Source organism: Gobio gobio (genome assembly GCF_949357685.1).
Source record: "Gobio gobio genome assembly, chromosome: 5".
NCBI classification, from domain to species: domain Eukaryota; kingdom Metazoa; phylum Chordata; class Actinopteri; order Cypriniformes; family Gobionidae; genus Gobio; species Gobio gobio.
In genome coordinates, this window is record NC_137101.1 from 20,373,761 (window position 1) to 20,401,506 (window position 27,746).

General features: G+C 37.7%; 1 protein-coding gene across 1 annotated transcript in view; it reads right to left on the reverse strand.

The window, feature by feature from the left end:
* The window catches only part of snd1 (staphylococcal nuclease and tudor domain containing 1), a 219,096-nt gene extending 191,983 nt beyond the window's left edge, over positions 1-27,113 (reverse strand). The window contains exons 1-9 of the mRNA XM_079817701.1: positions 26,839-27,113; positions 23,729-23,878; positions 20,569-20,689; positions 20,315-20,396; positions 16,451-16,611; positions 9,758-9,849; positions 9,174-9,332; positions 7,022-7,128; positions 6,582-6,672 (exon numbers count right to left, since the gene is read on the reverse strand). Of these exons, the coding sequence (XP_079673827.1) occupies positions 6,582-6,672; positions 7,022-7,128; positions 9,174-9,332; positions 9,758-9,849; positions 16,451-16,611; positions 20,315-20,396; positions 20,569-20,689; positions 23,729-23,878; positions 26,839-26,916 (1,041 nt within the window). The 5' untranslated portion in view covers positions 26,917-27,113. The remainder of the gene's footprint in view (positions 1-6,581; positions 6,673-7,021; positions 7,129-9,173; positions 9,333-9,757; positions 9,850-16,450; positions 16,612-20,314; positions 20,397-20,568; positions 20,690-23,728; positions 23,879-26,838) is intronic.
* Between the last annotated feature and the right edge of the window lie 633 nt (positions 27,114-27,746).

The window sequence follows — 27,746 nt, forward strand, 5'->3', positions numbered from 1 at the left end:
ATAAAATAATGTACACATTGTTGATGTGTTTATTCTTGATGCAAGGTTTTTTTTATGATTTATGGTTACTTTAATGATTATGAACACAAGGTTAACCATGGAAAACCAAATCTATATTTATTGCATTAATATACCATTAATTAAACTAAAGCTGGCATGGAGGAAGCCTATGTATAATTACAAACTAAAGTCACTCTGACTGTTATCTATTTCTAAAGTAAGCTACATGTAGGATAAATGTGTGAAAGTTTCTGCGACAGCTCTCTGACGCGGTGTATTACGTCAGTGTCCGAATTCCCTGCTTCATTTAATTCACTCCTTGCTTATATAGTGCACTCAACTGTCATGCACTTTATAGGCAATTAGAAAATCAGTAAACAAGTGAGCATTTTCGGACACAGCAACAGAGTCGACACAGAGAATCGATTCCTGTGCTGGAGTCGACCCCGACTCTGGGGCTATTCAGAGTCGAGGAATCGACTCTTTTGGAGTCGACTCCCTATCACTCATTTGAATTAAATCCACAAATCCGTTTGAAGAACCAAATTAGCCAGAGATCAGTTATGACGATTAGAAGATCTGGCATCTGTCAAACCATCTCCGATGTATTAAGCGAGGTATGAAGAATGGACCCCTGGGCTGAAAGAAAGATGCTCAATGACAGCCTGCCATTGGCTGACTTGGTGGACTTAAAAACAACTGCCAGCCAAAACTGAAAAAGACTTTGAAACATTGCAATGGCACATCGGCAGCAATTAAAGCAGTGCATTTGTAACATTCACCACCTCCTTTTTCACACTCAAACTGCCTGCAGTGCTCGATAGTCTTTACAAAAATTATTTAAAATGGGACTATGATGTTTCCCCAGGCTGTTTATTCATCAAATATTTGTCAGCCACCCTAATATTCAGGAGTGTTATCGAGAGAGCGCACGAGTAGGTGTAAAAAAGAACGAGAGGTGGCGACCAAGCTCCGCTTGGAGGACGGGAGAGACTCACTTGTTGCCAGAGAAACGTTACTGTACCCCGCCACGAGCCTTCTGCGGTACAAAAGCAAACAGCTGCAAACAAAACACTTCTCCCACACTCTGTTCTCAAAAGAACATCCCTCCTCTCTCTGATTCTCTCATCCTGCCACCATTACTTCACCATTTCACTCACATAAGACAATGAAAGCGAGCCGACAGGGAAGACAATGGAGCTGAGAGAAAGAGGATGGGAACTGTCCATTATTTTGTTTAGAGGAAAATGGACAGGAAGAGGATTAAATCGAGCCCAATTTACAATTAAATTGGGCATATGAGCATTCCCCTAAAATAAGAAGAAAGTGATGCGCGACCGAACAGAAGTTGGCTCCAAGATGCTAGGGTCCATCCAAAAGAAGGGCAACATGATTGATGAAAAAATTATACAAATTATTCAGAAACATCCATGTGATTCTCTCCCCAAAGTGAGGTGAAGAGACTCCTGAGGTTAAAACTGGCATGTGCCACCTTTGACATCCAGGTTGTGTGACAGAATCATGTTACAATACATCTGAGAGGAATCATGTGTTACATGTGCAGGCTGCATCCGTTGCATACGTGGACTATCCGAAAATGTCACAGAAGCTCTGATGTTTAGAATCACATCTGAGTATATATCCGATGTCATTTTATATGATCATCAAGAGTTATTTAATAGCGGAGTCAGTGATGTGGAAGACGACGGGGTAATGGATCATATATAACCAGACCTGAACAGGCAGAGGAATGACTCGAAAACACATGCATTATCTGATCTGAGCAAATGAAGACAAAATTACAGTCTTCAGAGGGACATGAACAGGGGGGGAAAATGATATGAGCAGATTTATGGCACAGACTGACAGATAGTCAGGCTTTGAACTGACTCTTCAGCGTGGAAATTAAACAGATCATTTGCAAAGGCAATCGGCTCGGCAGTGATACGGAAGAGAATGTCACAGTCTATGTATGTCTGTGCTGCTTATGTGTTCCTTATTTTTCTGTGTGGTAGTAGTTGAGCTGAACTGGAAACAGTAAGGAGAACATTTTGCCGTTTCATTAGCAGTCACACATGCAAGGCACTTCACCGCAAGCTGCCAACAGGGATCTACAGCCCAGATTCATGACTCACTCTGGTACTGCAGCCCATTGACCATGACAGGGAGCCACTGCCACCTACAGATCATGACTAGAACTACATAAGGAGACTAGTAACCAGTAAACATTGCTACAAATGTGTTTTATTTTCTTCACAGTGCTTCTTTGTACTGCATTTTGCCTATACTGCTCATTTATTTAACATTTTCAACATCAAACCGTCAAAAAATAAATGGTATTTTTGATAAATGACATATGCATACATGCGTACTGAATGATTATAAACTAGTGTTCAAAAGTTGAGTCGGAAAATATGTTTTTGGAAGAATTCTCTTATGCTGATCAAGGCAATAACTTTTCTATTTTAATACATTCAAAAATGCAAAGCTGAATTTTCAGCATCATTACTCCAGTCTTCAGTGTCACATGATCCTTCAGAAATCATGGTTATTTGCTACTCAAGAAACATTAAAAAACTGTTTGGCTGATTAATGTTTTTTTAAACCGTAATACTCTGAGGATTCTTTGATAAATAGAAAGTGAATTTTTTTTTTTATCTTTTGTGACATTATAAAAGTCTTTAGTCACTTTTGATCAATTTAATGCAGTCAACATAAATAAAAGTATTGCTTTCTATAAAAAAAACTATTTTACTGACACTTAACCTTTGAATGGTAGTGTACATGCTATTTACAATGGAGCTCTATGGAATGGATGGGTAACATGGTAATACTGCATTTAAAAAAATATTATTTGGTATTATTTTGGGCTGAAAATATTATCATAAATTGCAATTTTTGTAAATAAAACTACATATGGTTAAAGGTGACAGTTTCAAATGTAACAATTCTTTTAATAGAAAAATATAACAAATATTATTGTTAATTATTATTATATATATTATTATTATTAAACTCTTTCTGAAATCAGAGGGACAGGAAATGCAAACCAATTACAACTAGACCTGTATACAAATTCAGAAACAGCTTACAAACACTTGCCATTCTGCCTTTGTCAGTAGCTTTTCTGTTGTCTCTCTCTCCCTCTCTCTCTCTCTCTCTCACACACACACACACACACACACACACACACACACACACACACACACACACACACACACACACACACACACTTAAACACACACTCGCACACAATTTCAAAGTAGATCTTCTTTCTCTCCCGGCTCAGAGAGATCTGAGGCAAGCTAAAGCTCATATAAATGTTTTATTCCTCACTTCTGGTATTTTCTGACTCAGGCAAAAACACACTTTTGTGTCTGCGGATTTTGAAACTAATTCTGTAAGCAGATTGGAGAGCAACACCTTTACATAACCAAAAGGCCAAGCATGAATATTTTAAAGGTCTTGAAGTTCAGTGAAACAACCTTACTTTAAGGAGAATGAAGAAACTTTCAGCAAAAGCACAGTTGCTGACTTAGGAGAGAGAGCGCACAGTGTCAACATTTCAATTAAGTCCAGATGGCAGCGGTTTAAACGAAGTAAACAAACCTTACTGATGTGTAATATCAGTTACTGCAAAAGATAACCTTATACATTCTTCTTTGATCTTAAATGTCAACATGAAACGGCATTCATAACCAATTTTACCGGCATAACGCGATGTATTTCCAAATTAAACAGAACATTCAAAAGGGTTTGACTTTATCCATTGGGAATTGATTAGATTGTGAGATTTGAGCATATTTTCTTTTAAACAGCAAATTCCAAATAGTATTATTGTAGTCTACTAACACTTTTTTTGCCACCTGCATGACATAAGAGTAAAAAACATTTTTGACCGCAAAATTTTGAAAGGTAATCTATTAAGAAAGAAAAGCGGGTCAATTTCATGTTCAATTTAGAGTCTCTTTCAGGCTCAACTGTTTTTTTAACAATCAAAACTTGAAAAAAGCAAATAACCCTTAAAGTTATCATCATGCCTTATTATTTCCTTGCGCATTCTATGCCAGGGATGCGAAAGCAGATATTCAGCTGTAATTTAGCAGGGGAGCGCTGAAGACTGCAGCTGAACAGAACCGCTGAGACGGCCCAAGGCTGACTTTACAGAGTATGCAAAATGAAATGAAACACCTGAGACCTGAAAGGCCTGCCTCGCTGACAGACACAATAGAGAACAGGGCGTCAGGGAGACGAGTGTGTCAACCGCACTCAGCACTTTAAGAGACTGCGGTGCTCAAATATTCTTCAGATGCCCTGTTATAAAGGAGTTTGTAGAACAGATGGAGACGGTCATTTGTTATGTTGGGACTCAGCTGGTGAAATGTCAAGCTTTGCTGGTGTGGAATCGTCAACCTAAACTCTGCAGACTTCTCACGTTATATTTAGACGCTCCAAGCGAAACAAGCCTATGTCTAGAGATCAAGAGTTTGGCTGGAGAGCCCGAGGGCTGATTTTAGATCAACAGGTTTCAGTGACCTTCAGCGAGAAACATCAGAAGCACTTTTGAAGAGTTCAGAACTGCAACACCATCTATACGAGAAATTAGCAGTGTAATGTTCAGATCAGATTTGTTAAGATCCATCACGGCTTGTTTTGTGGGTCAATGGCAAGAAAAGGTAAAGAATAGTTCAAATGTAGGTTAAAACACGAGCCAAGTTCTTAGAATTGTACTCTTTGTATTTATGTCAGTTTCATATGGTTTTGAAAAAATAGCTTCAATTTCATGACTTAAATCTCATGTGTAGCCATCAAGTAAAAAGTAATTATGAATTATTAATAAACAAACATGCAAATTAAATTTTTTACAACTAAAACTAACCTTGCTCTGTCAAAAAAAAAACATCACTTTTTCACATATATTTGAAGAGACTTATTGACCCTGACAGTCGTAAGGGTCTGCAGGGATGATTTTTTTCCTGAACATGTATGCATTTTGGTTACTCCACATGACTTTGATTTGATTTCAATATTTTAAAGCAGTGTTTCCCAACCAGGGTGCCGTCTGACGGGACCCGGGGTGCCGTGTAAAAGTCCTTCAAATATTTGTTTTTTTTTTTCTTCAAATTTTTCAAATAGTTCTCTCTTTTGTAAACTTTGTTCAATGCATGCGAGTGCTGCCGTATGTTCGAATATGCCCAGTCATTTTCGCCGTCATCACCCGGGTGTAGTGCCAGAAGACGCGAATGAGAAGTCGCGCGTTCTGTGAGAAAATGTGTCTCTGTGCACTCATCCGAAAGCGCGCACACGTCTCACAGCGCGTCTCACTCATCCGAAAGCGCGCACACGTCTCACAGCGCGCAAATATTGAGTTCTCTTTCAAGTCTTGCTCTTGAACAGACAAATTCAGACAAAAAGTATGTCAACATGTCCATCTTTATTCTAGCAGACATAGTCTGTATATGCCTTAAGTAAACTTAATATAGTCGAGAAAGGCGACGGATATCCGAGCATTAGGTCTTAAAGGGGCAGTAGCCTTTACTGCTGTCTGTTTCATGTCAAACAACAAAAGACAAGGACATCACTCACTGCTCTTGATTGAACAGCTTTTGAAAGTTTAATAGGATTAATCTTTATTTATACACTCAAATATGCAATGTTATTTTGCATTTGATCAATTTCTGTACCTGAAAACTAATGTTAGACGTACCTGAAAAACATAGTTTATTTTATTAGTATCTTTGCTCTATAGTATTTATTTGTGCTACTGCTAGTATTTAAATTATTTGTTCTTATTATTTTCTTTATTTTTATTTGACAGTACTCCTTTTTTCCCTGAACATAGCAAATACTGAACCGTACCGAAACTGTGAACCTAAAACCGAACCGTGAGCAATCTGTACCGTTACACCCCTAGCATAACGTATACAAGGGGGTGCCACAAAATGGAGAACATTTTCAAAGGGTGCCATGACTGAAAAAAGGTTGGGAAACACTGTTTTAAAGGGTTACTTCATCCAAAATAATTACAATTCTGTCATCATTCTTACCCTCATGTCGTTCCAACCCCATAAGACTTCCGTTCATCTTCGGAACACAAGTGAAGATATTTTTAATAAAATCTGAGCCATTTCTGTACTCTCCTTTGATAGCTATGCAACTACCACTTAGATGCTTCAAAAAGCTCAGAGATCGTAAAACTAATCCATATGAATTGAGCAGTTAAGTCCAAGTTTTCTGAAGAGACACGATCACTTTATATGATGAACAGCTTGAATTTAGGCTTTAATTCACATATAAACAAAGTCTTACGGGTTTGGAATAATATGAGGGTGAGCCATATTTTGGCTTACATCCAAGTGTAATGGATGTATCGAAAAAAGAAAAACGAAGGGCTTTCAATTAGCTTTTTGTCTTCATTTTGATTTCCATTATTTTGATGTCATGAATTTTAAAATGATCAATAATCTGGACATATAAAAAAGGGGCATTGTGTCATTGGTCCTTGTATCGTGATTCTGAGGTTTGTTATCAAGTTTGCACAGATCGAAATACTTCCAAACTAAATGAGAACAAAATCTTACCTTTGCTACAAACTGTCTGTCCTTCTGGTCCAGATTGGCTGTGGGAGCAACATAGTCTTTCCATATTCTCACTTTACGCTCTTTCGCTGATCTGCAGGGTTTTAGAGAGACAGAGAGAGATAAGGCATTTCAACAAAATGAAGCACTGCACTTAATTGGAATAAAGACAAAACCTTGTATGCTCCTGTTATATTTCATTGTGATTGTGTCTTACGCTTCAGTAAGCTAGCAGGTGGGCATAAGGGCAGGTGTTCTTGAACGGCTGTGATAAGTTGCCACATTTGCTAAACTATTCTGCTGAAACATGAAGTAAGAGCAGCCCGAGACGGTCTAAAGCATTTAACAAGCTGCTCTGTCTGATCCAGCAGCCGAAAATGTCAGGCGTATTTGAAATGTATAGCAAACTAGGGCAGACAACTGTCCAACTGAGAGGCACTGACCGTTCTGCTGCTCGGAGTTTCTCAGCACCCTGCGTGTACACAGCCATGGACCAGTCCACGCAACGTGCAAAGCCTTCCTTCAACAGCAACTCTGTGATGTTCCCATTCTGTAATGACCACACACAAACACAGGAATACAAATTACAAAGAAATATTAGAAACCGAGAAAAGAGAAAGAGAGGGGGGAGGGAACACAGACTGACAGAGTGAAGCTTGTGCGCTATTTACTGATGTTATTTTGTAGTTTATTGCTCATGAGTAAAATATCCTTACACATTGTGTGAAATATACCACAGATTGTGTCTGATACTTTGATCAAGAAGAACTATGACATGAAGATGCTTTATATCTGGGGAACTGATGTATCGCATTAAAATTAATTACATGAAAGACCATTCTTGGCATTGAAGGCCCCTCACAACAAAGGTGCATATATTAAGTCTAGACCTGTAGATACATAGTATTTACTGATTACAGCCTTTGTAGAGCTGCACGATTAATCGTTAAAAGATCGCAATCTCGATTCAAACACCCATGCGATCTTATTTCTAAATGACAATGATTCTGCCATGTCCATTACCATGGCTGTTTCATGCAAGTGCGCATATTTTTCCGCTGCCCATGTTAACGAATAAGAGAGTTGGCTGTCACGCTTCCAATGTAAACACTCGTATTCATTGATATGGGTTGTGAAAACACGCGGCTCATGCTCCGCTGATGCTTGTGACGTGAAACAGGCTTTTAAAAAAAAAGGCTTTAGGGACTTTGGTTTACCATTTAAAGAACTATCATTGCACTGCAACATTCAAATCTACGTTTGTGCTACCGCTGATCCAGGGAGAGAGCAGCTGCCATTTAAAATGTACAGATAAGCAGCTTCACAGTCTTCTCAACCACACATTTGGTTATTTATGCGTTACTTACATTTAAATAGCAGGGGGACAAATGTGTACTGGGATAAAAGTTTATGGTTTGGGTATGAACATTGATATCTAGCGATCAAAATAGAGAAAATCACCTTTTTGAAAGTGTTTTGACACTTGTATGTACACTGTAAAAAAAAAATCAGGTCTCCAATTTTAGTTGGCCAAATTGAATTTCAATTAGGCCAACTGAAAAATTTAGATGTGATCGGTCACCAAAAAATTTTCAATTGGAGACCTGAATTTTTTCTCATCGTCATCGCTTATTACGCCAGGAGGTGGTGACGAGACGGTTTTAAAAAAGTGTCATTAAATCATTCATTCAAGAGATTCATTCACAAACGCTGATTCATCCAATAATGAATGAGTCATGACTCCATTCAATTTTTTTTTTTTATCATTTCTTTCAAGTTAATGTATTTTTTTTAATCGACTGAAGCAATGACCATTTTGTCAGAACCTCTAGTAAATTATGTTATTTCGTTTAGTTGTCTAAAGTTGTTTCTTCAGAATTGTGGGAGAATCACAATCTCAATTTGAAACAAAATATCATGATTCTCAATTTATCCAGAATCGTGCAGCTCTATGTTTACTGTATTATTTACATGGAAAAAAAGTATTGGTATTTTTGTTCATTTTCAAAAGTTCAAAAAGCCTTATATTGTTGTTAGATATCTGTTTTGATCCATTTTTATTTTGTTATTTTGCTTGTAATGTTTCTAGTTTTTTAATGTTCTAACTGACTTGTCTTGAACAATTACTTAAGAACTTGAACCAATGTTTACTTAGCATTTACTTTTTTAATTGGTATTACTTATGCTGCTGTATCAAAATTGGTACGCATCCTTTCCCTTAATTACTTAGTTTTGACAGTCACTGTCATTGCAGTTTGTGTGTGGAATGTTAAAAAACTGTATGCTGGCTGAAAACCTTAAAATATTGATTGCATTTATATCAGGTAATGTCCTGAAAGCAAAAAGCAACAGAGTGAAGGCAAAACTAACATGTACCCACAAAACAAAGCAACCCAAAAAAACAAATACAAAACAACCTCTCTCTGTATTGTGTGCATGAGTTTTCCACCTGCAATAAGATGTCCATCTCACACATTTTAAATTTTGGATCTAGCATAAATGAACGCCAACAAAGCTCTATGGTCTATGCTAGGGTTCAACCGCAGTTATTAAAAATCTATCAAAAAGCTGGTCTGGGATGACGTGGCTTCATACCGGATGCAGGATGGTACCCAGGATGACCTGGTTGGGGCAGGACTCCAAAATGATCTGCACGTCTCTCTGTAGAAGTCGTGACTCCGTGAAGAACTTTGCCTCTGCTGCGAAGGGCTCAGGGATCTCACTGCCATCTGCCTCCCGTTTAAACGTAGGACACTGGTGATACAGATTTTTTCTCATATGCATTACAGGAATTATACATCGTCTGAAATCTATTGGGACATTAAAAAAAACCCAGAAAACAATGTACAATCATACTTTACAAAGGAGGCAAACCCTTTCTTGAAAAGCCACTGAGTGGAAACTCTAGTTCTACCACTAACACACTTAATTTAGCACAGCTATGGAGTTCATTTTTTCATGATTAGTGAGATTAAACAGTAAGATGGTCTACTGAATTCATGGAACAGGTCTGGTAAAAAAAAAGCCTAGAGGGAATCGCTTAGGGCTAACCATCAAGAGATACATAGAGAAGAAGTAATGAGAAAATGAAAAATCCTGGGATATAGTGGTCTCAGGGGTGCTGCCTAAAGAAATTGGCTCTTATTCATAGCGTTACATATAGAAGGATTGAAGCTCACCTTGACTCCAGACAGCATGACTGTCACCAGATAGTGGTCGGGAAGAAGTAGTGCTCGAACCATGCAGCCATCACGCACATGTTCAATAATGGCTGTGGGTTTAAGAAAGAGGGAGAAAGAGAGTTAATTAAGGAAAAAACTTTAAATGACCATGGTTCCCGCTGCTGTTTTACACAAAATGAAAACCGTTTCAAAGGGCTCAGTAATATATTTTGAATGGTTTTGAGTCTATTATACCCACCAAGGCTGCATGCCTTTGATCAAAAATCCAGTAAAACAGTAATATTTAGATATATTGAAATTTAAAATATAAAATAACTTTTCACATGATATGGCATTACATGGTTTTGCTGGGCACCATGGTAAGGACTTTATCTACTGGCCCGGTCAGGATGAGGCCAGTGGTTAAAATTTTTACTTGCCCTGCCAAAATTTTCAAAAAAAAATAAAATAATTATAAATAGGCCTAGTTATTGTCTTCATGGTTTTTGACCCATAACCTTAATAAATAAGGTTGTGACACCAACAACTATTAGCCTAACTCACTGTCCATAATAAAATAAGAACAAATAATCAAATTATTAACAATAGCACAAATAAATTAGAACAAACATACAAATAAAATAAACACTACTTTTCATGTTTTTCAGGTAAGGCTAACAGTAATTTTCAGGTAGAGAAAATTAATAATCAAATGTAAAATAGCAATGCATAGCCCTCACTGTATAAATTAAATATAGATTAATCCTTAATAAAGTTGCAACATTTATTCAGTCAAGAGCAGAGCGATTTTTTTGTATTGTCCTTTGTAGTTTGATTAACATTAAAACAAAAGCTGCGTTTCCACGGCAGGAACTTTCCCCAGGAACTAGGGACTTTGGGGTGGTACTCTTTGTTTCTCTGTGCATTTTAAGGACAGCAGTTCTAGGACCCTAGCAATGATTTAGTTGTTTAATTGATTAAGTTTAAATGATATATTGTCCTAACCAACCACTAGCCCTAAACCTACCCATTGGTAACCCTGTTGAAATATTTAAACTAATTTAAGTAATTAAGTTTAAAATGGCCGTGCCTGATGTTTTGTTAAAAATAAGTTATAAAAAGTTTTAATCAGGTCTCCTCTGTTGGAGTACAGTTGGCTAGATGGTGCTGTCACAAAAATCTAGGGGCCTAGAAAAAAAAATCCTGAAACTGCGGCAGTCCTAAAAGTGCAGCCTCCGGTATTGCAGACAGATGATATTGGTTTCGACCGCAGGGACCAGGGTCTAAATGAAGTTCCAGGTAAAAATTTCTCCCTAAGAAAGTCCCTGCTCGTACTTTTTCAAAGTTCAGGAACGTTTGGGGGTGGGACTTGGGTGCTGAACAGGCTAATTGGTTGAGATCATGCAGCATTTTAATTGGTTGACTCCACGCAGCATTTTATTTTAACCACCATTTTAAGTCTGTTGCGGTGCGTGTAGTAAGAATTGTTTGCCATTCGAATCAACAATGGAGTTTAAAAAATATAAGACAGATGGACCAACGACGAGGTTCAGGCTTTATTAAGCTTATATACGGAGGACGAAATCCAGCAGGAACTGGAAAGTCAACTTTAGAGTAGATTGCGATGGAAACACAGACAGCAACTGGGGGTGTGCACAAATAGTCAAATATTTTATCTGTAATTAATATTCAAAAAATGTAAATACTATTGAAATTACACTACGCTGCTTTGCTAGCCATAAATACTGAAACGCACAGCTATAACTAAATCCACTTGGTGGCGCTGTAGAGCATTTTAACAAGTTAATTGTATTTGATCACAATCTGTCGTCTGTCGTCTGCCTCGCACTGGAATTACTAGTTTGGAATTACTTCGATTAAAATTCTCAAACAAAATGGAGTTACTTTTGATCAAATGAATTAACGAAACTGAGCTATCATATCACCACCACCACACACACTGAGAAAATCCAAACACTAGGTGAATGAGGAAAGACAGCTGTCCATCACTGCATTCACGAGTGCAGGTAAGGAGTGAGCCGAGAAGGTACCTTATCAGATAGCAAAATGATTGAGACATGCTTCCTTCGAGTTTCGTAGAGGGAGACGAGAAGCACCGTAAGAAACTTTTCTTAGCACACCGTTATCTTTGTGTCTCTGCTACGTCTGTCAGCAGAGCACGTTCTCTCACCCCAAGCATGTGGATATTATTGATTTTCTCATCATGAACATGCGAAACAATATAAAATACAATAACCACATGCTGACGGGAGTGTATACAGGTGCTGGTCATATACAGGGAGTGCAGAATTATTAGGCACGTTGATTTTCTGATCATATTTTTTTTCCAGGCACATTTGACCAATTCCAAACCACAGTAATCCTAATAACTACTATTGATTTAGTATTTAATAATGTATAAGTGATATATAATTGTTCATGAAGGCTGGAAATGAAAATCACCTTATATTCAGGTGTGCAGAATTATTAGGCATGTTTTCTTTTACAGATAAATTGAGCCAAAAAAGATTTAACTTTTTTAATTTTAGTCCATCCTGAAGTCCGTTTTGCAGAGATGGACTAAAATGAACTCCCAAAACGTACTGCCAGATTCTGGAAGATGAATTCTTCAAACAGTGGTACTAGAGGATGTGGTGCTGGTCCTTCAAGAGTCATTCTCAACCTATCTGTCCATAAAGCCTATAAAAAAAACCTTTGTGTATTTTACAACACTTCAGCTTATGATTCTTATCTAGTGGGGGTCATTTTTTAGGATTCTTTACCTAACTGAAGTCTCTGAGATCCTGACACCTTGCACTTCTGGAGACTCCAGGTAGGTTGCAGCTCTGTAAAATGGTGGCGCTGGAGACTAAAGGGTTCCTGATGGTTTCACCCTTAATTCTTCACCTTAATTCTTAATTCTTTTGCAGTTAACAGGTGTCTTTTCTTCACCACCTGTTTTTATCAGATCCTGCTGACCCAACGAGCATTTCACTGTCCAATGGTCACGCCTTAACTGCAATGTCTAGTATTGCATCCTTCTCATGGGCATTTAATACTTTTTGACTTTTCAGTCTGAGTTAAATCTCTTTTTTGGCTCAATTTATCTGTAAAAGAAAACATGCCTAATAATTCTGCACACCTGAATATAAGGTGATTTTCATTTCCAGCCTTCATGAACAATTATATATCACTTATACATTATTAAATACTAAATCAATAGTAGTTATTAGGATTACTGTGGTTTGGAATTGGTCAAATGTGCCTGGAAAAAAAATATGATCAGAAAATCAACGTGCCTAATAATTCTGCACTCCCTGTAATTAGAATATCATCAAAAAGTTTATTTATTACACTAATTCCATTCAAAAAGTGAAACTTGTATATTATATTCATTCATTACACACAGACTGATATATTTCAAATGTTTATTTCTTTTAATTTTGACGATCATAACTGACAACTAAGGAAAATCCCAAATTCAGTATCTCAGAAAATTAGAATATTACTTAAGGCCAATACAAAGAAAGGATTTTTAGAAATCTTGGCCAACTGAAAAGTATGAACATGAAAAGTATGAGCATGTACAGCACTCAATACTTAGTTGGGGCTCCTTTTGCCTGAATTACTGCAGCAATGCGGCGTGGCATGGAGTCGATCAGTCTGTGGCACTGCTCAGGTGTTACGAGAGCCCAGGTTGCTCTGATAGTGGCCTTCAGCTCTTCTGCATTGTTATGTCTGGCCTATCGCATCTTCCTCTTCACAATACCCCATAGATTTTCTATGGGGTTAAGGTCAGGCGAGTTTGCTGGCCAATTAAGAACAGGGATACCATGGTCCTTAAACCAGGTACTGGTTGCTTTGGCACTGTGTGCAGGTGCCAAGTCCTGTTGGAAAACGAAATCTGCATCTCCATAAAGTTGGTCAGCAGCAGGAAGCATGAAGTGCTCTAAAACTTCCTGGTATACGGCTGCGTTGACCTTGGACCTCAGAAAACACAGTGGACCAACACCAGATGATGACATGGCACCCCAAACCATCACTGACTGTGGTAACTTTACACTGGACCTCAAGCAACGTGGACTGTGCCTCTCCTCTCTTCCTCCAGACTCTGGGACCCTGATTTCCAAAGGAAATGCAAAGTTTACTTTAATCAGAGAACATAACTTTGGACCACTCAGCAGCAGTCCAGTCCTTTTGGTCTTTAGCCCAGGCGAGACGCTTCTGACATTGTCTGTTGTTCAAGAGCTTGACACAAGGAATGCGACAGCTGAAACCCATGTCTTGAATACTTCCGTGCGTAGTGGTTCTTGAAGCACTGACTCCAGCCCACTCTTTGTGAATCTCCCCCACATTTTTGAATGGGTTTTGTTTCACAATCCTCTCCAGGGTGCGGTTATCCCTATTGCTTGTACACTTTTTTCTACCACATCTTTTCCTTCCCTTCACCTCTCTATTAATGTGCTTGGACACAGAGCTCTGTGAACAGCCAGCCTTTTTTGCAATGACCTTTTGTGTCTTGCCCTCCTTGTGCAAGGTGTCAATGGTCGTCTTTTGGACAACTGTCAAGTCAGCAGTCTTCCCCATGATTGTGTAGCCTACAGAACTAGACTGAGAGACCATTTAAAAGGCCTTTGCAGGTGTTTTTAGTTAATTAGCTGATTAGAGTGTGGCACCAGGTGTCAATATTTAACCTTTTCACAATATTCTAATTTTATGAGAGACTGAATTTGGGATTTTCCTTAGTTGTCAGTTATAATCATCAAATTAAAAAGAAATAAACAATTGAAATATATCAGTCTGTGTGTAATGAATGAATATAATATACAAGTTTCACTTTTTGAATGGAATTGAAGTGAAATAAATCAACTTTTTGATGATATTCTAATTATATGACCAGCACCTGTATGTACGTTCTGTACGATAACTGCCGCGCTCTGCTTTATTAGCGTTTTTTCCTGTAAGCACTTCTTGAGCTTATAATGCTTTTGTTCTTTATATTTTTTGTTTACAATTATTGTTTAATGTTTTGAACTAAAAGAAAACCTTAAGATATAAAAGTTAACTTCTTGTGTATATTACCTAATCATAAGCTGGTTCAGAAATGGTGTTAAACATCATTTAAAAAAAAAATGTTTGAATATGTTTATGAGCCCAAATATTTGAATACAATATTTTTGAAAAATGCCCATCCCTAACAGCAACAGGTCTGGGGGGGGGGGGGGGGGGGGGGGGGGAATACTGGGACAAATTGTTCCCGGGTAATTTCGGTGGAAACACATCAAAAGAAAGCAGCAGGTTTATTAGACTACGGTCACTTTAAGAGCTAATGCACGGATCCAATATACTGTCACACGCGTTTTATTTATCAATTGTTTGTTCACTGAAGATATAACAGATATATATATATATATATATATATATATATATTTTGTGCCGCCTTGCACTTGAATATTTAAATTGGCAAGGCATAAAAAAAACATGCAAATGATAAACTTTCATGATGCAGTACTGTCCTGATCAGGTAAGCGACAGTTGCGTCAACTCTCCCAAGTGACGTTTATGTTGGCATCGGGCCATCGGGTAGTCCTTATTGTCGAGCCCTGTTTTTACAATAACTGTCACATGACCCTCCGGAAATCATTCTAATATAGAAAATATTTTTCATTGAAAACAATAATTTTACAAACAAACAAATATTTTAAATGTCCTCAATGTCTCTTTTGGTCAATTTAATACATCCCTACTGAACAAAAGTAGGCTATACATTTGGGCCTGAAAAACACCATTATGAACTATTCTAATATTTAAAACCAAGACAACTCATCATGTTAATGATTTGATTGTTGATTCTAACTTCGTTTTTTCCAATTCAAATTGTCAGCCCACTTCACAGAAAGTTCACGTGGTGTCACGGCATGTGGGAAGCTGACAGTATGTAAACAGGCCTCTCTAGTTCTGCATAGTCTCTTGAAGAGAACAACAAATTGGCACATTTAAAACTCACTTGGCATTACTGCACAGCGAGGGCCGTGAAACAATTCACTAAGAAGGTGGATCACAACCACTCTGGAACGGGTCATGTGGCCAAGTGTGTTTAAATTCAATATTACGAACAATGTTGCAACTTTGACTTCTGATTAGCATCTAATAAGCTTGTTAGTGGCAAGGGGAAATGGTGCACATTTCTATAGCATTTAATGACTCAGTTGTTCATTTGCAGCGAGCTGGCTAGCCCTCTAATGGAGGTTAACTCTCATCAGGGTTAGTATTCATTTTAAATAGGAGAAAAGAGCTGTGTGCAGGGCTGTGAAGAGAAAAAAAGGCATCTGGAAGAGACAATCCAGAAAGCATTGTTAGAGTTTTTAATTTTAGCTTTTGTCTGAAACCGTTAAACTGTTGCCATAATTGCCAAAATAAATAAATGACAAAAAAGTAATCTGATTATGTAACTTGTGTTACTTGTAATGCTTCTAATATATACTTTTGGTAACCCTTTACAAAGTTGTATTAGTTAACAAAGATACAGCTGTACGACCTTGCTTCACTCATTCAAATCAGTTTGAGGGGGGTTTTATTAGTAAATCTGCATTTTTGAATTTAAAATTGGAACTTGATCTTGAACACTAGTGATGTTTGCCCCAGCATTTGTGTGTACTGGCCTTCAAGAGCACAATATGGAATCTGCAAACCAAGCTTAGCACATCTTACCATTGACTGGTTTCTGGTGGAGGGAGTCGACAAAGTTGCGAGGGTTTTCGATGGTATACTTCAAATCTCGAATGGTGTGTGAGCCTCCACCCTCAGACCACAGACCCTTTTTAGCAGACTTGGCTTGGTCCTCCAAATCACATAGTCTTGCCTGGTCAGGACTGAAACAGAGAAGCGCGCAAAGTCCAGTAAATATCAAATTACAGCCCACAGAGTTTACCACAAGAGTTTGGAGAACTAAAAATAAGACGAGATCATTTTAGTCGGCCTTTCTTTCCTCTCTGGACTTCAATGCCCAGAGCAACAGATGCAGAGGTCTTTCACGGAGAGCAGCCCCTTTCCGAGGCCTTGATAAGCGCTTCAAATGAGTTTGTTCATTATCAAAAGCCAACACATGTTTCAATTAATCCCTCTGTTGTTCTAAAAGCCATCATTATCTTTAAGGGGAATTAAACAGTTTGACCATGGTAGACACTCATCAGTTTTTTTAATAAGGCTCTATCAGTTTAAGTAGTGCTGGCCTTAATAATGAACAGACTTAAAGAGGTAAGACAGACAGACAGACAGAACAAGAGAGGGATGAATCAGAATCTATGATGAAAACAAGGGGTTTTTTAGTGGACGAAAAAATGTGGGTGGTGAAAGTCAATTAATTAAAGGCTCAGTTTGACCAGAGACTGTGTCAATGATGTATCAGCTCCTGCTTTAATGTCTTGGCTCAGACAACAAACTATGAAATTAACGAGTTTTGATGTCAAGATTGCAGACGCTGAATATTAAAACATACAATGATGATTTAGTCTCCAATTTATTCATGTCTTACTGAAACTAGATGAAAAGGCAAGATTCAAAGTGCCTTTTATATATATCAGACATGCTGAAGAGCATGCTTGCTGAATTTGTAATAGGCGTTTCGCTGTAGTGAGATTATTTTAATGCATGCAAGCTTAGAATTTTCCTAAAAAACCACCTACACTTAATATAGGATATGGATACGCAATGCCGTCTCTCTGCATACCTTTGGAAAAGAACTTGGATCTTTGACTTTGTAAGAGTGGTTGTATAGGCCTTTATATTATGCCACTTCTCTACTGCATGGTACGGCTCACTTTTTGGCACTTCTCCACTGTATCCACGATACTAAAATGTGACGTGTAGATCACTGCAGATCACTGATTGGTCAGACAGAATCGTCACTACCAGCGTCATTTGCGACGAGACACCCGCTAAAACCGAACTTCGTCTAGCAGTGTAAAACATTCACATGCCGAGAATGAAGAACACCATTCAATCTATATGCTCCATTGCTCCCGTGTTGTGCGTTCGTTTGTGTCGCATTTATGATGCCACGGCAGTAGAGACGGTGAAACTATAACAATCAGTCTATAATTCCACCTACTTTGAAGCATACTAAACTGCAGTGGAAAAGCAAACCGAGCCAAAATAAAGATGTTGCCAGTATTGTCACTGTGTAGATAAATGAAGATCTGCTCAATTTACTCAAAAACCTGGTCTAAAGTCAATAGTGTGGTGTTTTTTTTGTTATTTAAAGGGTGTGTTTGTAATATGCACCTATAGGTGGGTGCACAACACGCGTACACTCGGCTTATTACACATAGTATTACAAATAACAGGATTCCCCTCTGGAGAAGCGTTCAGTCTTTCCGCTCGCAAATGTGTAAATAGTGAATCCGCCATGGTGCCAGAGCAACTGGCTTTTAAAGGGAATGGGAGATGAGACTCTGATTGGTTTAATGCACGTTATGCCCAAAAAACACCCATGACTCAATACGAGACTAGGTACAACCCTTTTGGGCATGCACCTGGCGCGCCTACTGTTTTTCCGTCGTTAAACTAGCAAAAGTGGATTCAGACATGCCCTAAGTGCACCTGCACCATGCGCTTCAGACCATGCCCTCAGATCGTTCAAACAAGGGCCTCTAATGTGAGCAAGCGTTTACTAATCTCACTAGCTACATGTTTTTATTGAAGTAAGTGTTAAAGAATTGCATTTCATTCTGGTGCGAAAGGGCCTTTACATTTGTCCCAAAAAAATTTAACTTTGTCATTACTTTTTTTTTTTTTTAAATGCCCTGTCCAGGTGAGAAAAAGTTACACAACGCATTACTTTTCTTAAAAAGTAAACAAGTAACGCAATTAGTTACTTTTTTACCGGAGTAACGCAATATTGCAATGCATTACTTTACAAAGTAACTTTCCCCAACACTGTTGTCTACAATATAATACTATCCACTCATTACACTCAAGCCCAGAGGATGTGACATGTTTAAGATATAAAAATCTACTTGGGCCTGGAAATATTCCTTTATTTAAAAAACTTCAGCTTCTGATACATTCATCAAGTATAAGAACAAATTGAAGTAAGTGTATGAAAGCAATGTGATCATTAATTTGTACACTCTGTACTCGCAATTGATATTTAATGGGATGTATAAACTTCTAATTCAAATGCTCTTTAAAGTGGTGTTTGTATTCTATTCAAGCATTTCTTTAATAAAAAAGGTGGTCAGACTCTGAAGTATACAAATACAGTAGGCTTGCACACTCCCCTTTAAATCATGAAATATGCCGGAATACATATTTGCTAAACGTCCTTTAAATATGTAAATTTCTCACACAATTGATTTGCTCTTCATCTAATAAGTTATAATAGTCAACCCAGTTCCTTTCAAACTATTTAGTTTCCAGGCAGACTGATAAAAAACCTGTAGACACCAACTCCAGGAAGTTGTGTTGCAGTCAGGCAATTTCATTGGACCTGGTGAAAACGTTTCCGTTTTTATGTGCAATATGCACAGCAAATGGTTACTATACAGACTGCGAGCAGCCCATAGGAGACTAGGACACTGCCACGTCTAATGGACACAAACACAAATCTAACAAGATTCAAACCAGACATCTGGGTCCGTCATCCTGCTTTTTCTGATATGCAAAACGACGATCCACAGGACAGATGTTAATAGCAGACTCTTGTTTAAAACCTCACTCATGTAGTAACAGGCAAGGCTGGTAGAGCAAATGTCAAAGAAAAGTCGCCTTCTGCCTACTAAATGACAAGCCCAGAGCTCCAATTATCCAAGCCTTCATAAATTTTAACTAGGAGAAATAAGAGGCTGCCAAATCTTAGCAGCCATCTTGAGCGGTCTTTGTCTTGGAAAGTTTTATTTTCTTTCATCTTTTCAAAAGAGAAAGTAAGAACGTGTCAGAGGGAAAGGAGTGGGCATCCTTCCCAGCTCAGCTGTGCCTAATTGAGTGCTGGTGGGCAGAGCACGGCCCAGGTTTAAACACGACTCCTTTGGAGATTATGATAGCCGATCCAGTGGGCTGTGATGGGCCACAGCAGGCCTGGCTAATGAGAAGGCTGTTCAGGGGCTGTGGAGAGACCAGCGGGGCTAACACCACCGTCTCCTGCGGGGAAAATGAGGCTAAAGCAAACCGATTCCACTGGCAATTGTTCAGGGCCATTTCACAGAGTGGCCCGCATACGCATCATTAAGTCCCAAAAGCTTAGGACAATATTACATCGCAGCTAGCCAGAGGGAGAAGGGCAGATAGACGAGACGTGTAAAGAGCAGGTGTGACCAGAAGAGGGAGTGAGAGATCAAATGGAGAAATATCAAAAGGGTTTGATAAAGCCAGAGAGTGTCTAATGCCACTTCATTAAAGGCAAACACTGCCCCCTGCAGGACTAATAAGGACAAATAAACCACTGTGACAACACAAACGATCTCAGCCAAAGGGGAAAACACAGCTAGCCTTGTGAAGGCTTTGACAATAGGTGCAAGAACCGTACTGACACCAGTAGTTTGACGCATGGGGAAAGAAAGTACGCAGGTGTCTTACTTGTTTCCTCTGATGCCTTCTCTGCGAACTGTGGCAAGACCCTCGGTCACCAGGGACTCTGCGATATTTTCTCCTGATGGGTCTTTGGAGAGATCAAACCCAGAAGAGACATGTTACTATAACAATGCTACAGTCAACACATCAAGGCAATTCAAGTATACCAAACGCTCTCGTAATTTGGAAAAATCACAATACATTTTTAGATCAGCACTGCTGCAGTGAGATTCTTCATTGTTAACAAGCACACTACTCACCTTTTCCCAGGTACACCATGCCGTATTCTCTGCCTTGAGGGGTTTTATTCTCCACGGTGAAGCAGACTTCTTTGCCGATTACCTTTTTACGCATAAACTCTCGTGCCTGGAAAGCCCATGGCTGCAAAGAACACACACACAAAGCTATTTACAGACATTCAGCACTGGAGGACGTGCATTAGCAACTAAAGAGTCGCTTTTCACTCTAGCAGGAATTTTAACAAATTTATAAATCACCTACGGGGGAAAAAAGTGGGATATAATGAAGTGTATAATGGACTTACTAAGGAAAAATGTCACTTCAGTGATTTTATGCACAGCATGAAGCGGAACGCACATACTAATAAAAGCATTGGTTGAAAACATCAAGTGACAAATACAAATGTATTTGAAATGGGCAAAAGAATAAACATACACTTGTCTGATGCACGTTCTTATGACAATCTGCGCACACCCTTTTCTTTAAAAGTCTGGGGTCGGTGAAACTCACAATGGTTGCATTTATTTGCTCAAAGTATACGGGGGGGGAAAAAGTAATTTTGTGACTTTTTTATTTTTCCTGTGATGGCAAAGCTGAATTTTCAGCATCAGTGTCACATGATCCTTCAGAAATCATTCTGATATGCTGATTTGGTGCTTAAACATTTATCATCAATTTATTTTTAAGGAAAAAATACTTTTTCAGCATTCTTTGACAAATAGAACAGCCTTTATTTGAAACAGAACATTTACATTATAAATGTCTTTAGTGTTTCTTTTTGTCAATTTCATGTATCCTTGCTGAATAAAAGTTCATTTATTTTCTTTTTTTTACTTGTTACTACATTTACTAAATCAAGGGTCCACAGCCGTTCTTCCAATTAATGTTTGATCACAAATACTTTGTTAAAAAGTTAAAACATGGGTAAAAACATTAACGCCAAGCACCCTTAAACGAAATCAGGTGCACTTTCACTTGATATTGTAATATCAAAACGGATTTGGCAAAAGCTCTAGTGTATTTGTTTCTCCACTCTGGAGAACGTCAAATGTTTATTTACAGTGCGTTTTTGCAGTGATGAGAAGTGTAGCCAATCACAGACATGTTTGTTGATCTCTTGAATGCAATGGTGTAAAGTGTAGTCACGATGCAAATAAGAGATTCATTGTGAAATGCAGTCAGCTTTATTGATAACAGAACTTTGTGAGATTGCGATGAACTGAGATGTGTGACATCTCTCTAGTGATTATAAAGGAAGCCATCATTGCATGCTTTCGAGGATATATATAATCCATTGAATAAAAGTTTTGTTTTGCTGCTAAGGAGGACCGACGGCCAATTACATGCTGCAAAATTTCTGAAGTGACAGTGATAACCAAAACACGGGACAAAAAAATGGCATGTCAAAAGAGATACGCATTAAGCACTGTAAATTAAGAGTAATAGATAAATAATAAATAAAAATAAAAAAATAAATAAATAAATAAATAAATAATATATATATATATATATGTTTGAAATTATATTACAATATTTTGTAAAAGTAATGACTTGTAAATTATCTTAAATATCTCACTGTACATTGCTATACTTGTTTATACATTCAGTGATTTTATTCACAATGTCCATCTGACAGTAAAATTAAAATGTGAATTTTTAGTAAACTTGAAACTAAATTCAGGAGGTAAATATTTAATAATCCATCCGACAGTAAAATTAATGTATGAGGACTCTGCAAAGCCATTAACATAACGGATTAAAACATGCAGAAATCTCTTTTAACAATGAAAAGTCATATATTCTGTAAAAAATAAAAAAATTCTGCCAGGACATTATCCAGTAATTTTACGGAAATTTCCGTTAACCCTTAAAGCACAAACGAATGCAAAGTGTAATTCAAAATACAGGTAAAACACCTGCAAAAAAACAATCCGCCAAATTCCTTCATATTTAAAGAGTACATTGTGCCCTATTTTTACTAACTTTTTTTTTTTTTTACAGTTTAGACAAATATGCATGTGCAACCACAACGCACATAGCTCTAATCTAATATAAACATCAAAATGTAGTAGGTTTCTATTAACATCGAAGGCGATGCGTTTAATATGTAGCTCTGTTTGACATTTTGTATCGGGGGTCCCTGCTCCATGTGTCGATCTCTTAAGGAGTCCTTGTCCAGAAAAACATTGAAGACCCCTGTACTAAATTAATTCCTAAATGCATTTCCAAAGTCATGAGACTTGACTTTGCCTCATAATTCACTCAACAAAACAAAAAAACTGATTTGTGCTTGTCATTCTAAAAAGCAGTCAAAACTTGTCATTAAAATAATTTTAATAATAAAAATAGCCACGGTGGCTTTAACTTGCAATTTACATAAATTTCCCCAAAAGCTATGATTTATTTATTTATGATGTAACGCTATATCAACAGCAATGGCTATATTCATGCCAAACAAAAGAATTATGATTACAATATCACTTCAATGCATTGTTTACAATAATTTAACCATTTTTTCTTAAAAACAATCAACATACAAAAACATGCATGTATGCCAATAACAACAACAGTAATAATAACATAACATGGAATCTTTCAATTTAACATATGATAGAAATTCTAAAACTATTCCAGGAGAAACCTTTTCTAAAATGTCCATTAATATATTTTGTGAATAAACACTGTCTAAAATCATTTAAAAATGGACATTCTATTAAAATGTGTTTTACACTCAAGACTTGATTACACCCAAAAAAAAAAAAAAAAAAAAAAAAACGTTTCTCTTCCCCTTTCAATAAATATGAATGAGTGAGTTTTAAGTGACCAATTCGACATCTCGTGTATATACAACCTGGTCATATCTATTTACAAAATAATTAACTCCTTGATTTAGCATTCGTTCCATTCCATTTCACAAAGATGTGATTGTTTTTGTTTTTTGTGTGTGCGCTCTTGAACTCAATGTAAGGTTGCACGAAAAATTGTTTTCACAATTTAATTTTGTGTAGGAAACATAGCTAATAAATTAGCATACTGGGAAACATTTTTATTTGGTTCACTGCATAGCCAAAACTTCCCTATATGAGAAAAAATAAATAAGCAAAACAACTATGTATCGACACGTTAAAATAAAAAAATTCAAAATTAAGGCCAGCCGCTTTGTGCAGGGATGAGGTTTACCTCATCTGGTGTGTCCTTGGTGTCTGGTTGTCCCTGAATGGCGCGACGGGCCATAGCTCCGGCTCGGACGTTACTCAGGTTGATCTGCCGTTCTGGAGGGGGTCCTCCTCGTGGCTGACCCCTAACAATGACAGCACAACCAGACAAGACCTGCCAAGGAAATGCATCAATGTGAGTACATACATTTTTCATAAATAGTTTATCATTGCAGACATGTCAATGATGATGAGAGTTGTAATTGTGCATTCATTGGCCATGCATGATACAAACAATCAATCCGCGAGTCAAACACTGAACACCTGAGGGATCTGATCAAGGCCCCAATTCCTGCTTGTTTGTGTTTGGCCAACAGTTGCCCAACCATTATTACACCCACAAAACAAAGATAACATCAGTAAAACAATCACCACTGTGTTAATCACAACATGACGCCTCAGCTTTAGCAGCACCAAATACAACTTAAAAACGAATGGCCCCCAGAGGAGAACAATCACTTGTGTATTCACATTAGCATTTGAATCAGTGCTTGCCTCATCACGCTTACTTTTTGCCTTAAAGGAGTAGTTCAATTTAAAATGTACTCACCCTCAAGCCATCCTAGGTCTGATGAACACAATAGGAGTTAGGCCTATATTAATAAATATTCTGACACTTCCAAGCTTAATAAATGGCAATGACGGGGGTCCATTGAGTTAGATATTTTACTTAAAAGTTTTAAAAATTGATATTTTTCTTACAAAACCCAATCGATTCACTTCAGAAGGCCTTTATTAACCCCCGGGAGCCGTGTGGAGTATGTTTATTATGAATGGATGTGCTTTTTTTTTGGCTTCAAAGTTTGTTTGTGTTCATCAGAAAGAAGAAAGTCATATACACCTAGGATGTCTTGAGGGTGAGTAAATCATGGGGGTAATTTTCATTTTAAAGTGAACTAATCCTATAAGAAACAGTTTCCAGATATCTTGGAGTGGCTTATCCAATCAGATGTCAGATCACTGGCATTCCCCCAAACTCCTGAGACACAAATGCACCATTACGAAATTATTACATTAAGTGACTAAAGATGACATTGATTTTGTATCCATTTTTTGGCCCTCATTTAAATAGCCAATAGCAACCTCCGGCCTCCGGCCTCCGACGACCCTGAAAATATCTAAGTGATTGTTCGGCTCACACATCGATTCAAACCCAAAGCCACGTGTCACAAACACTGATTGTTATCATCAATGATATGATGATTGTGCAACCCAGTGGTGTTCTGAGCTTTACTTAAACGTATGAAACCTCTAATAAATCAAGAAAGTGGGGAAAAAACAGAAGAGTTATTTTTTTTCCTCTTGAGAGGCCCTGAGAGCAGAGCTCCTGCCTAATTACTGACTGTATGGAGGGATACGCAGTGCTGTGTCACCACAGACAGGGTCGGAAAATATCCATGAATTTCCCAAATCCACCACCATCTGATTTAACAAGGGGTTGAGCAAGAGTGGGAAGTCATTTGAATGTTAAAAGTGTTATTTGATGTTTAGGCTAAATCAATCTACACAAGACAGGTCATGATATTTCACGATTAAACATTTCAACAAAGTGCCAGAAATTAACTATTACGGGGCTATATTTGCTCTCTGGAAATGACTATATTGATGTAAAGTATTCATCTGAAACAATAAAAATACTTGATTTGAATTGTATCCGTAAAAAAGCATCAAATAGAGGTAAATGATGCACAACACATCAACAACAACCCCATATTTAAATTTTTACATATTTGTTTCCAAAAACATGAACTTAAAGAGGCGTTTGAGAGGCTATAACAACTAAAAACATGAAAAGAAAAGAAAAGCTAATTTCACGGATAATTAGGTTAAATAAAGGCTTTGTCAGTTTGATTTCATGCAGTGTTTATAGGTTAACACGTTATTGTCGTGTGTCTCCATGGACAAATCTTGGTTGGCTAAGACCTACGTGTCAGTTTGCCATATCTGCTCCCCCTTCATTCACCAGAGCAGATAAAGTAAACAGTCCAAAACTGCGGCGCCTTGCCTGGTCAGTCCTGAATGAATGAGTCTATAACAACAACACAGAAACACTGTAACGCACTAGCGCCCGCACGAAACTCAACGAATCTCTTGGCACCCGAGAATTTCCTCGAGCACACACGAGATCTCACACACAAGACTAACTGAAAGAATCTGAACTTTGAACTTAAGTTCAAATAAAAGTGTAGTAACACTAATCATGTAGTAAGTCATTCTAGAATATCACCATGACGGTGTTTGACTCCTGAGGGAATAATTGATTTTGAACGATTTATACGATTCATTAAACAGACTCTTATTTTAATTATCTTATTTTAGTGTGAGAAGAACGAATAAAAAAATAAGTGCTGTTTTGTCATCATTTGTAGAAATCGGTTGAGCGAGTGAATGATTCAATAAACTCTAATATAACGCACAAATTAGTCACGTGACGCCACCTACTGGCGTATCGAGGCAACCTAAACGAATCTGCAAATGGATCTTTAGGTGAACCGAGTCACTAGAGTCAAAAGTCACTAGAGTCAAAAGTCCGTTAGACCCGACAATTAAATCAAATGCAACCCACAAATCTGCACAAACAACAGTTTGCTCTAGATGTTGCGTTAATATAAACGCTAGAATTGTTTAAAAAAGCTAAGCTTAGATAAAAAAAATGCTGTTTAACAAACTATCAAGAGTTTGTTATGAAATCTGTGCCTCTTTGCAAACATTGAGCTGTAGCTGCAAAATATTTGGACTTAGCGACTGGTATATAATAATGTTTGAATTCATTTATAACAGCAAATAAAAGACATCAAATGTTTAAGGAAACTTTAAATATAACGTTGCATATGTGGCCATCTGGATCACAGCTGAAGACCGCTCAACTTCTCTCAATCTCAGCTGATCATGGAAACTACTGAAAGATTCGCCAAAACTCAAGAGAACTAGAGGGAACCCCGACAGGCTGCATAACGCATGCCTGACACGAAAGATCCGAACTTTTGAAGTCTTTGCTATCACTTCTTCTCCCATGAGCATTAGTGAGTTAGCCAGCCCCCCAGACCAACACTTGTGCCCCGTGAGTTCTCCTACCATCTTCACTATTCCCCTCTGCAGCTGCGGGGCTGAAGTTGGGTTGGACTGAACTTGTGCCGGTACTGCAGATGCCATGTCCGCTGAGCTGGATGAGTATTCCGTTAGGGAGGGAAGAAAGAGAGAGGTGAAGGAACCGGGAGAGTCCTATGAGACGCCTCTACTGTGAGCCGAGAAAGGGAAGAGAGACTGAGCACGATTGATCACGCTTTGCTTAACCGGAAGCACAGCGTGAGGATGTACACGTCGAAATGTTGCACTTCCTCGGTCACAGCGTCACACTCGCGCTCTGAATGGGGCGATTTGGTTGTGACGTTAGACACGAGTGATGACATCCGGTAAAATGGGGAGGTGCGACACGTCAGCACAGATTTTAAAAAGCGTGTGCACATATTTACATGCCCAACACACACCCATTTCAAGTTTAAGAGTTGAAATGGTTATTATTATTATTATTATTATTATTATTATTATTATTATTATTATTATTATTATTATTATTATTATTATTTTCTTTTATTTACATTTTTACTTTGCTACTGTTTCCTTTAGTATCTTTAGTATATGAGTCTGAGTAAGCATATGTACATTAATGATAGATACATTACTTGAGATTTAAATATGAAAGAGAGAGAGAGAGAGAGAGAGAGAGAAAGAAAGAGAGAAAGAAAGAAAGAAAGAAAGAGAGATTTTTTTACAACTCTTTATTTAAACATGTACTAAACCACTAAAATATATCACCCATGCAGACGCAATGTACATATGCGAAACAAATCTCAAAATAATATTAATAATAATAATAATAATAATAACAATGAAAGAAAGAAAGAAAGAAAGAAAGAAAGAAAGAAAGAAAGAAAGAAAGAAAGAAAGAAAGAAAGAAAGAAAGAAAGAAAGAAAGAAAGAAA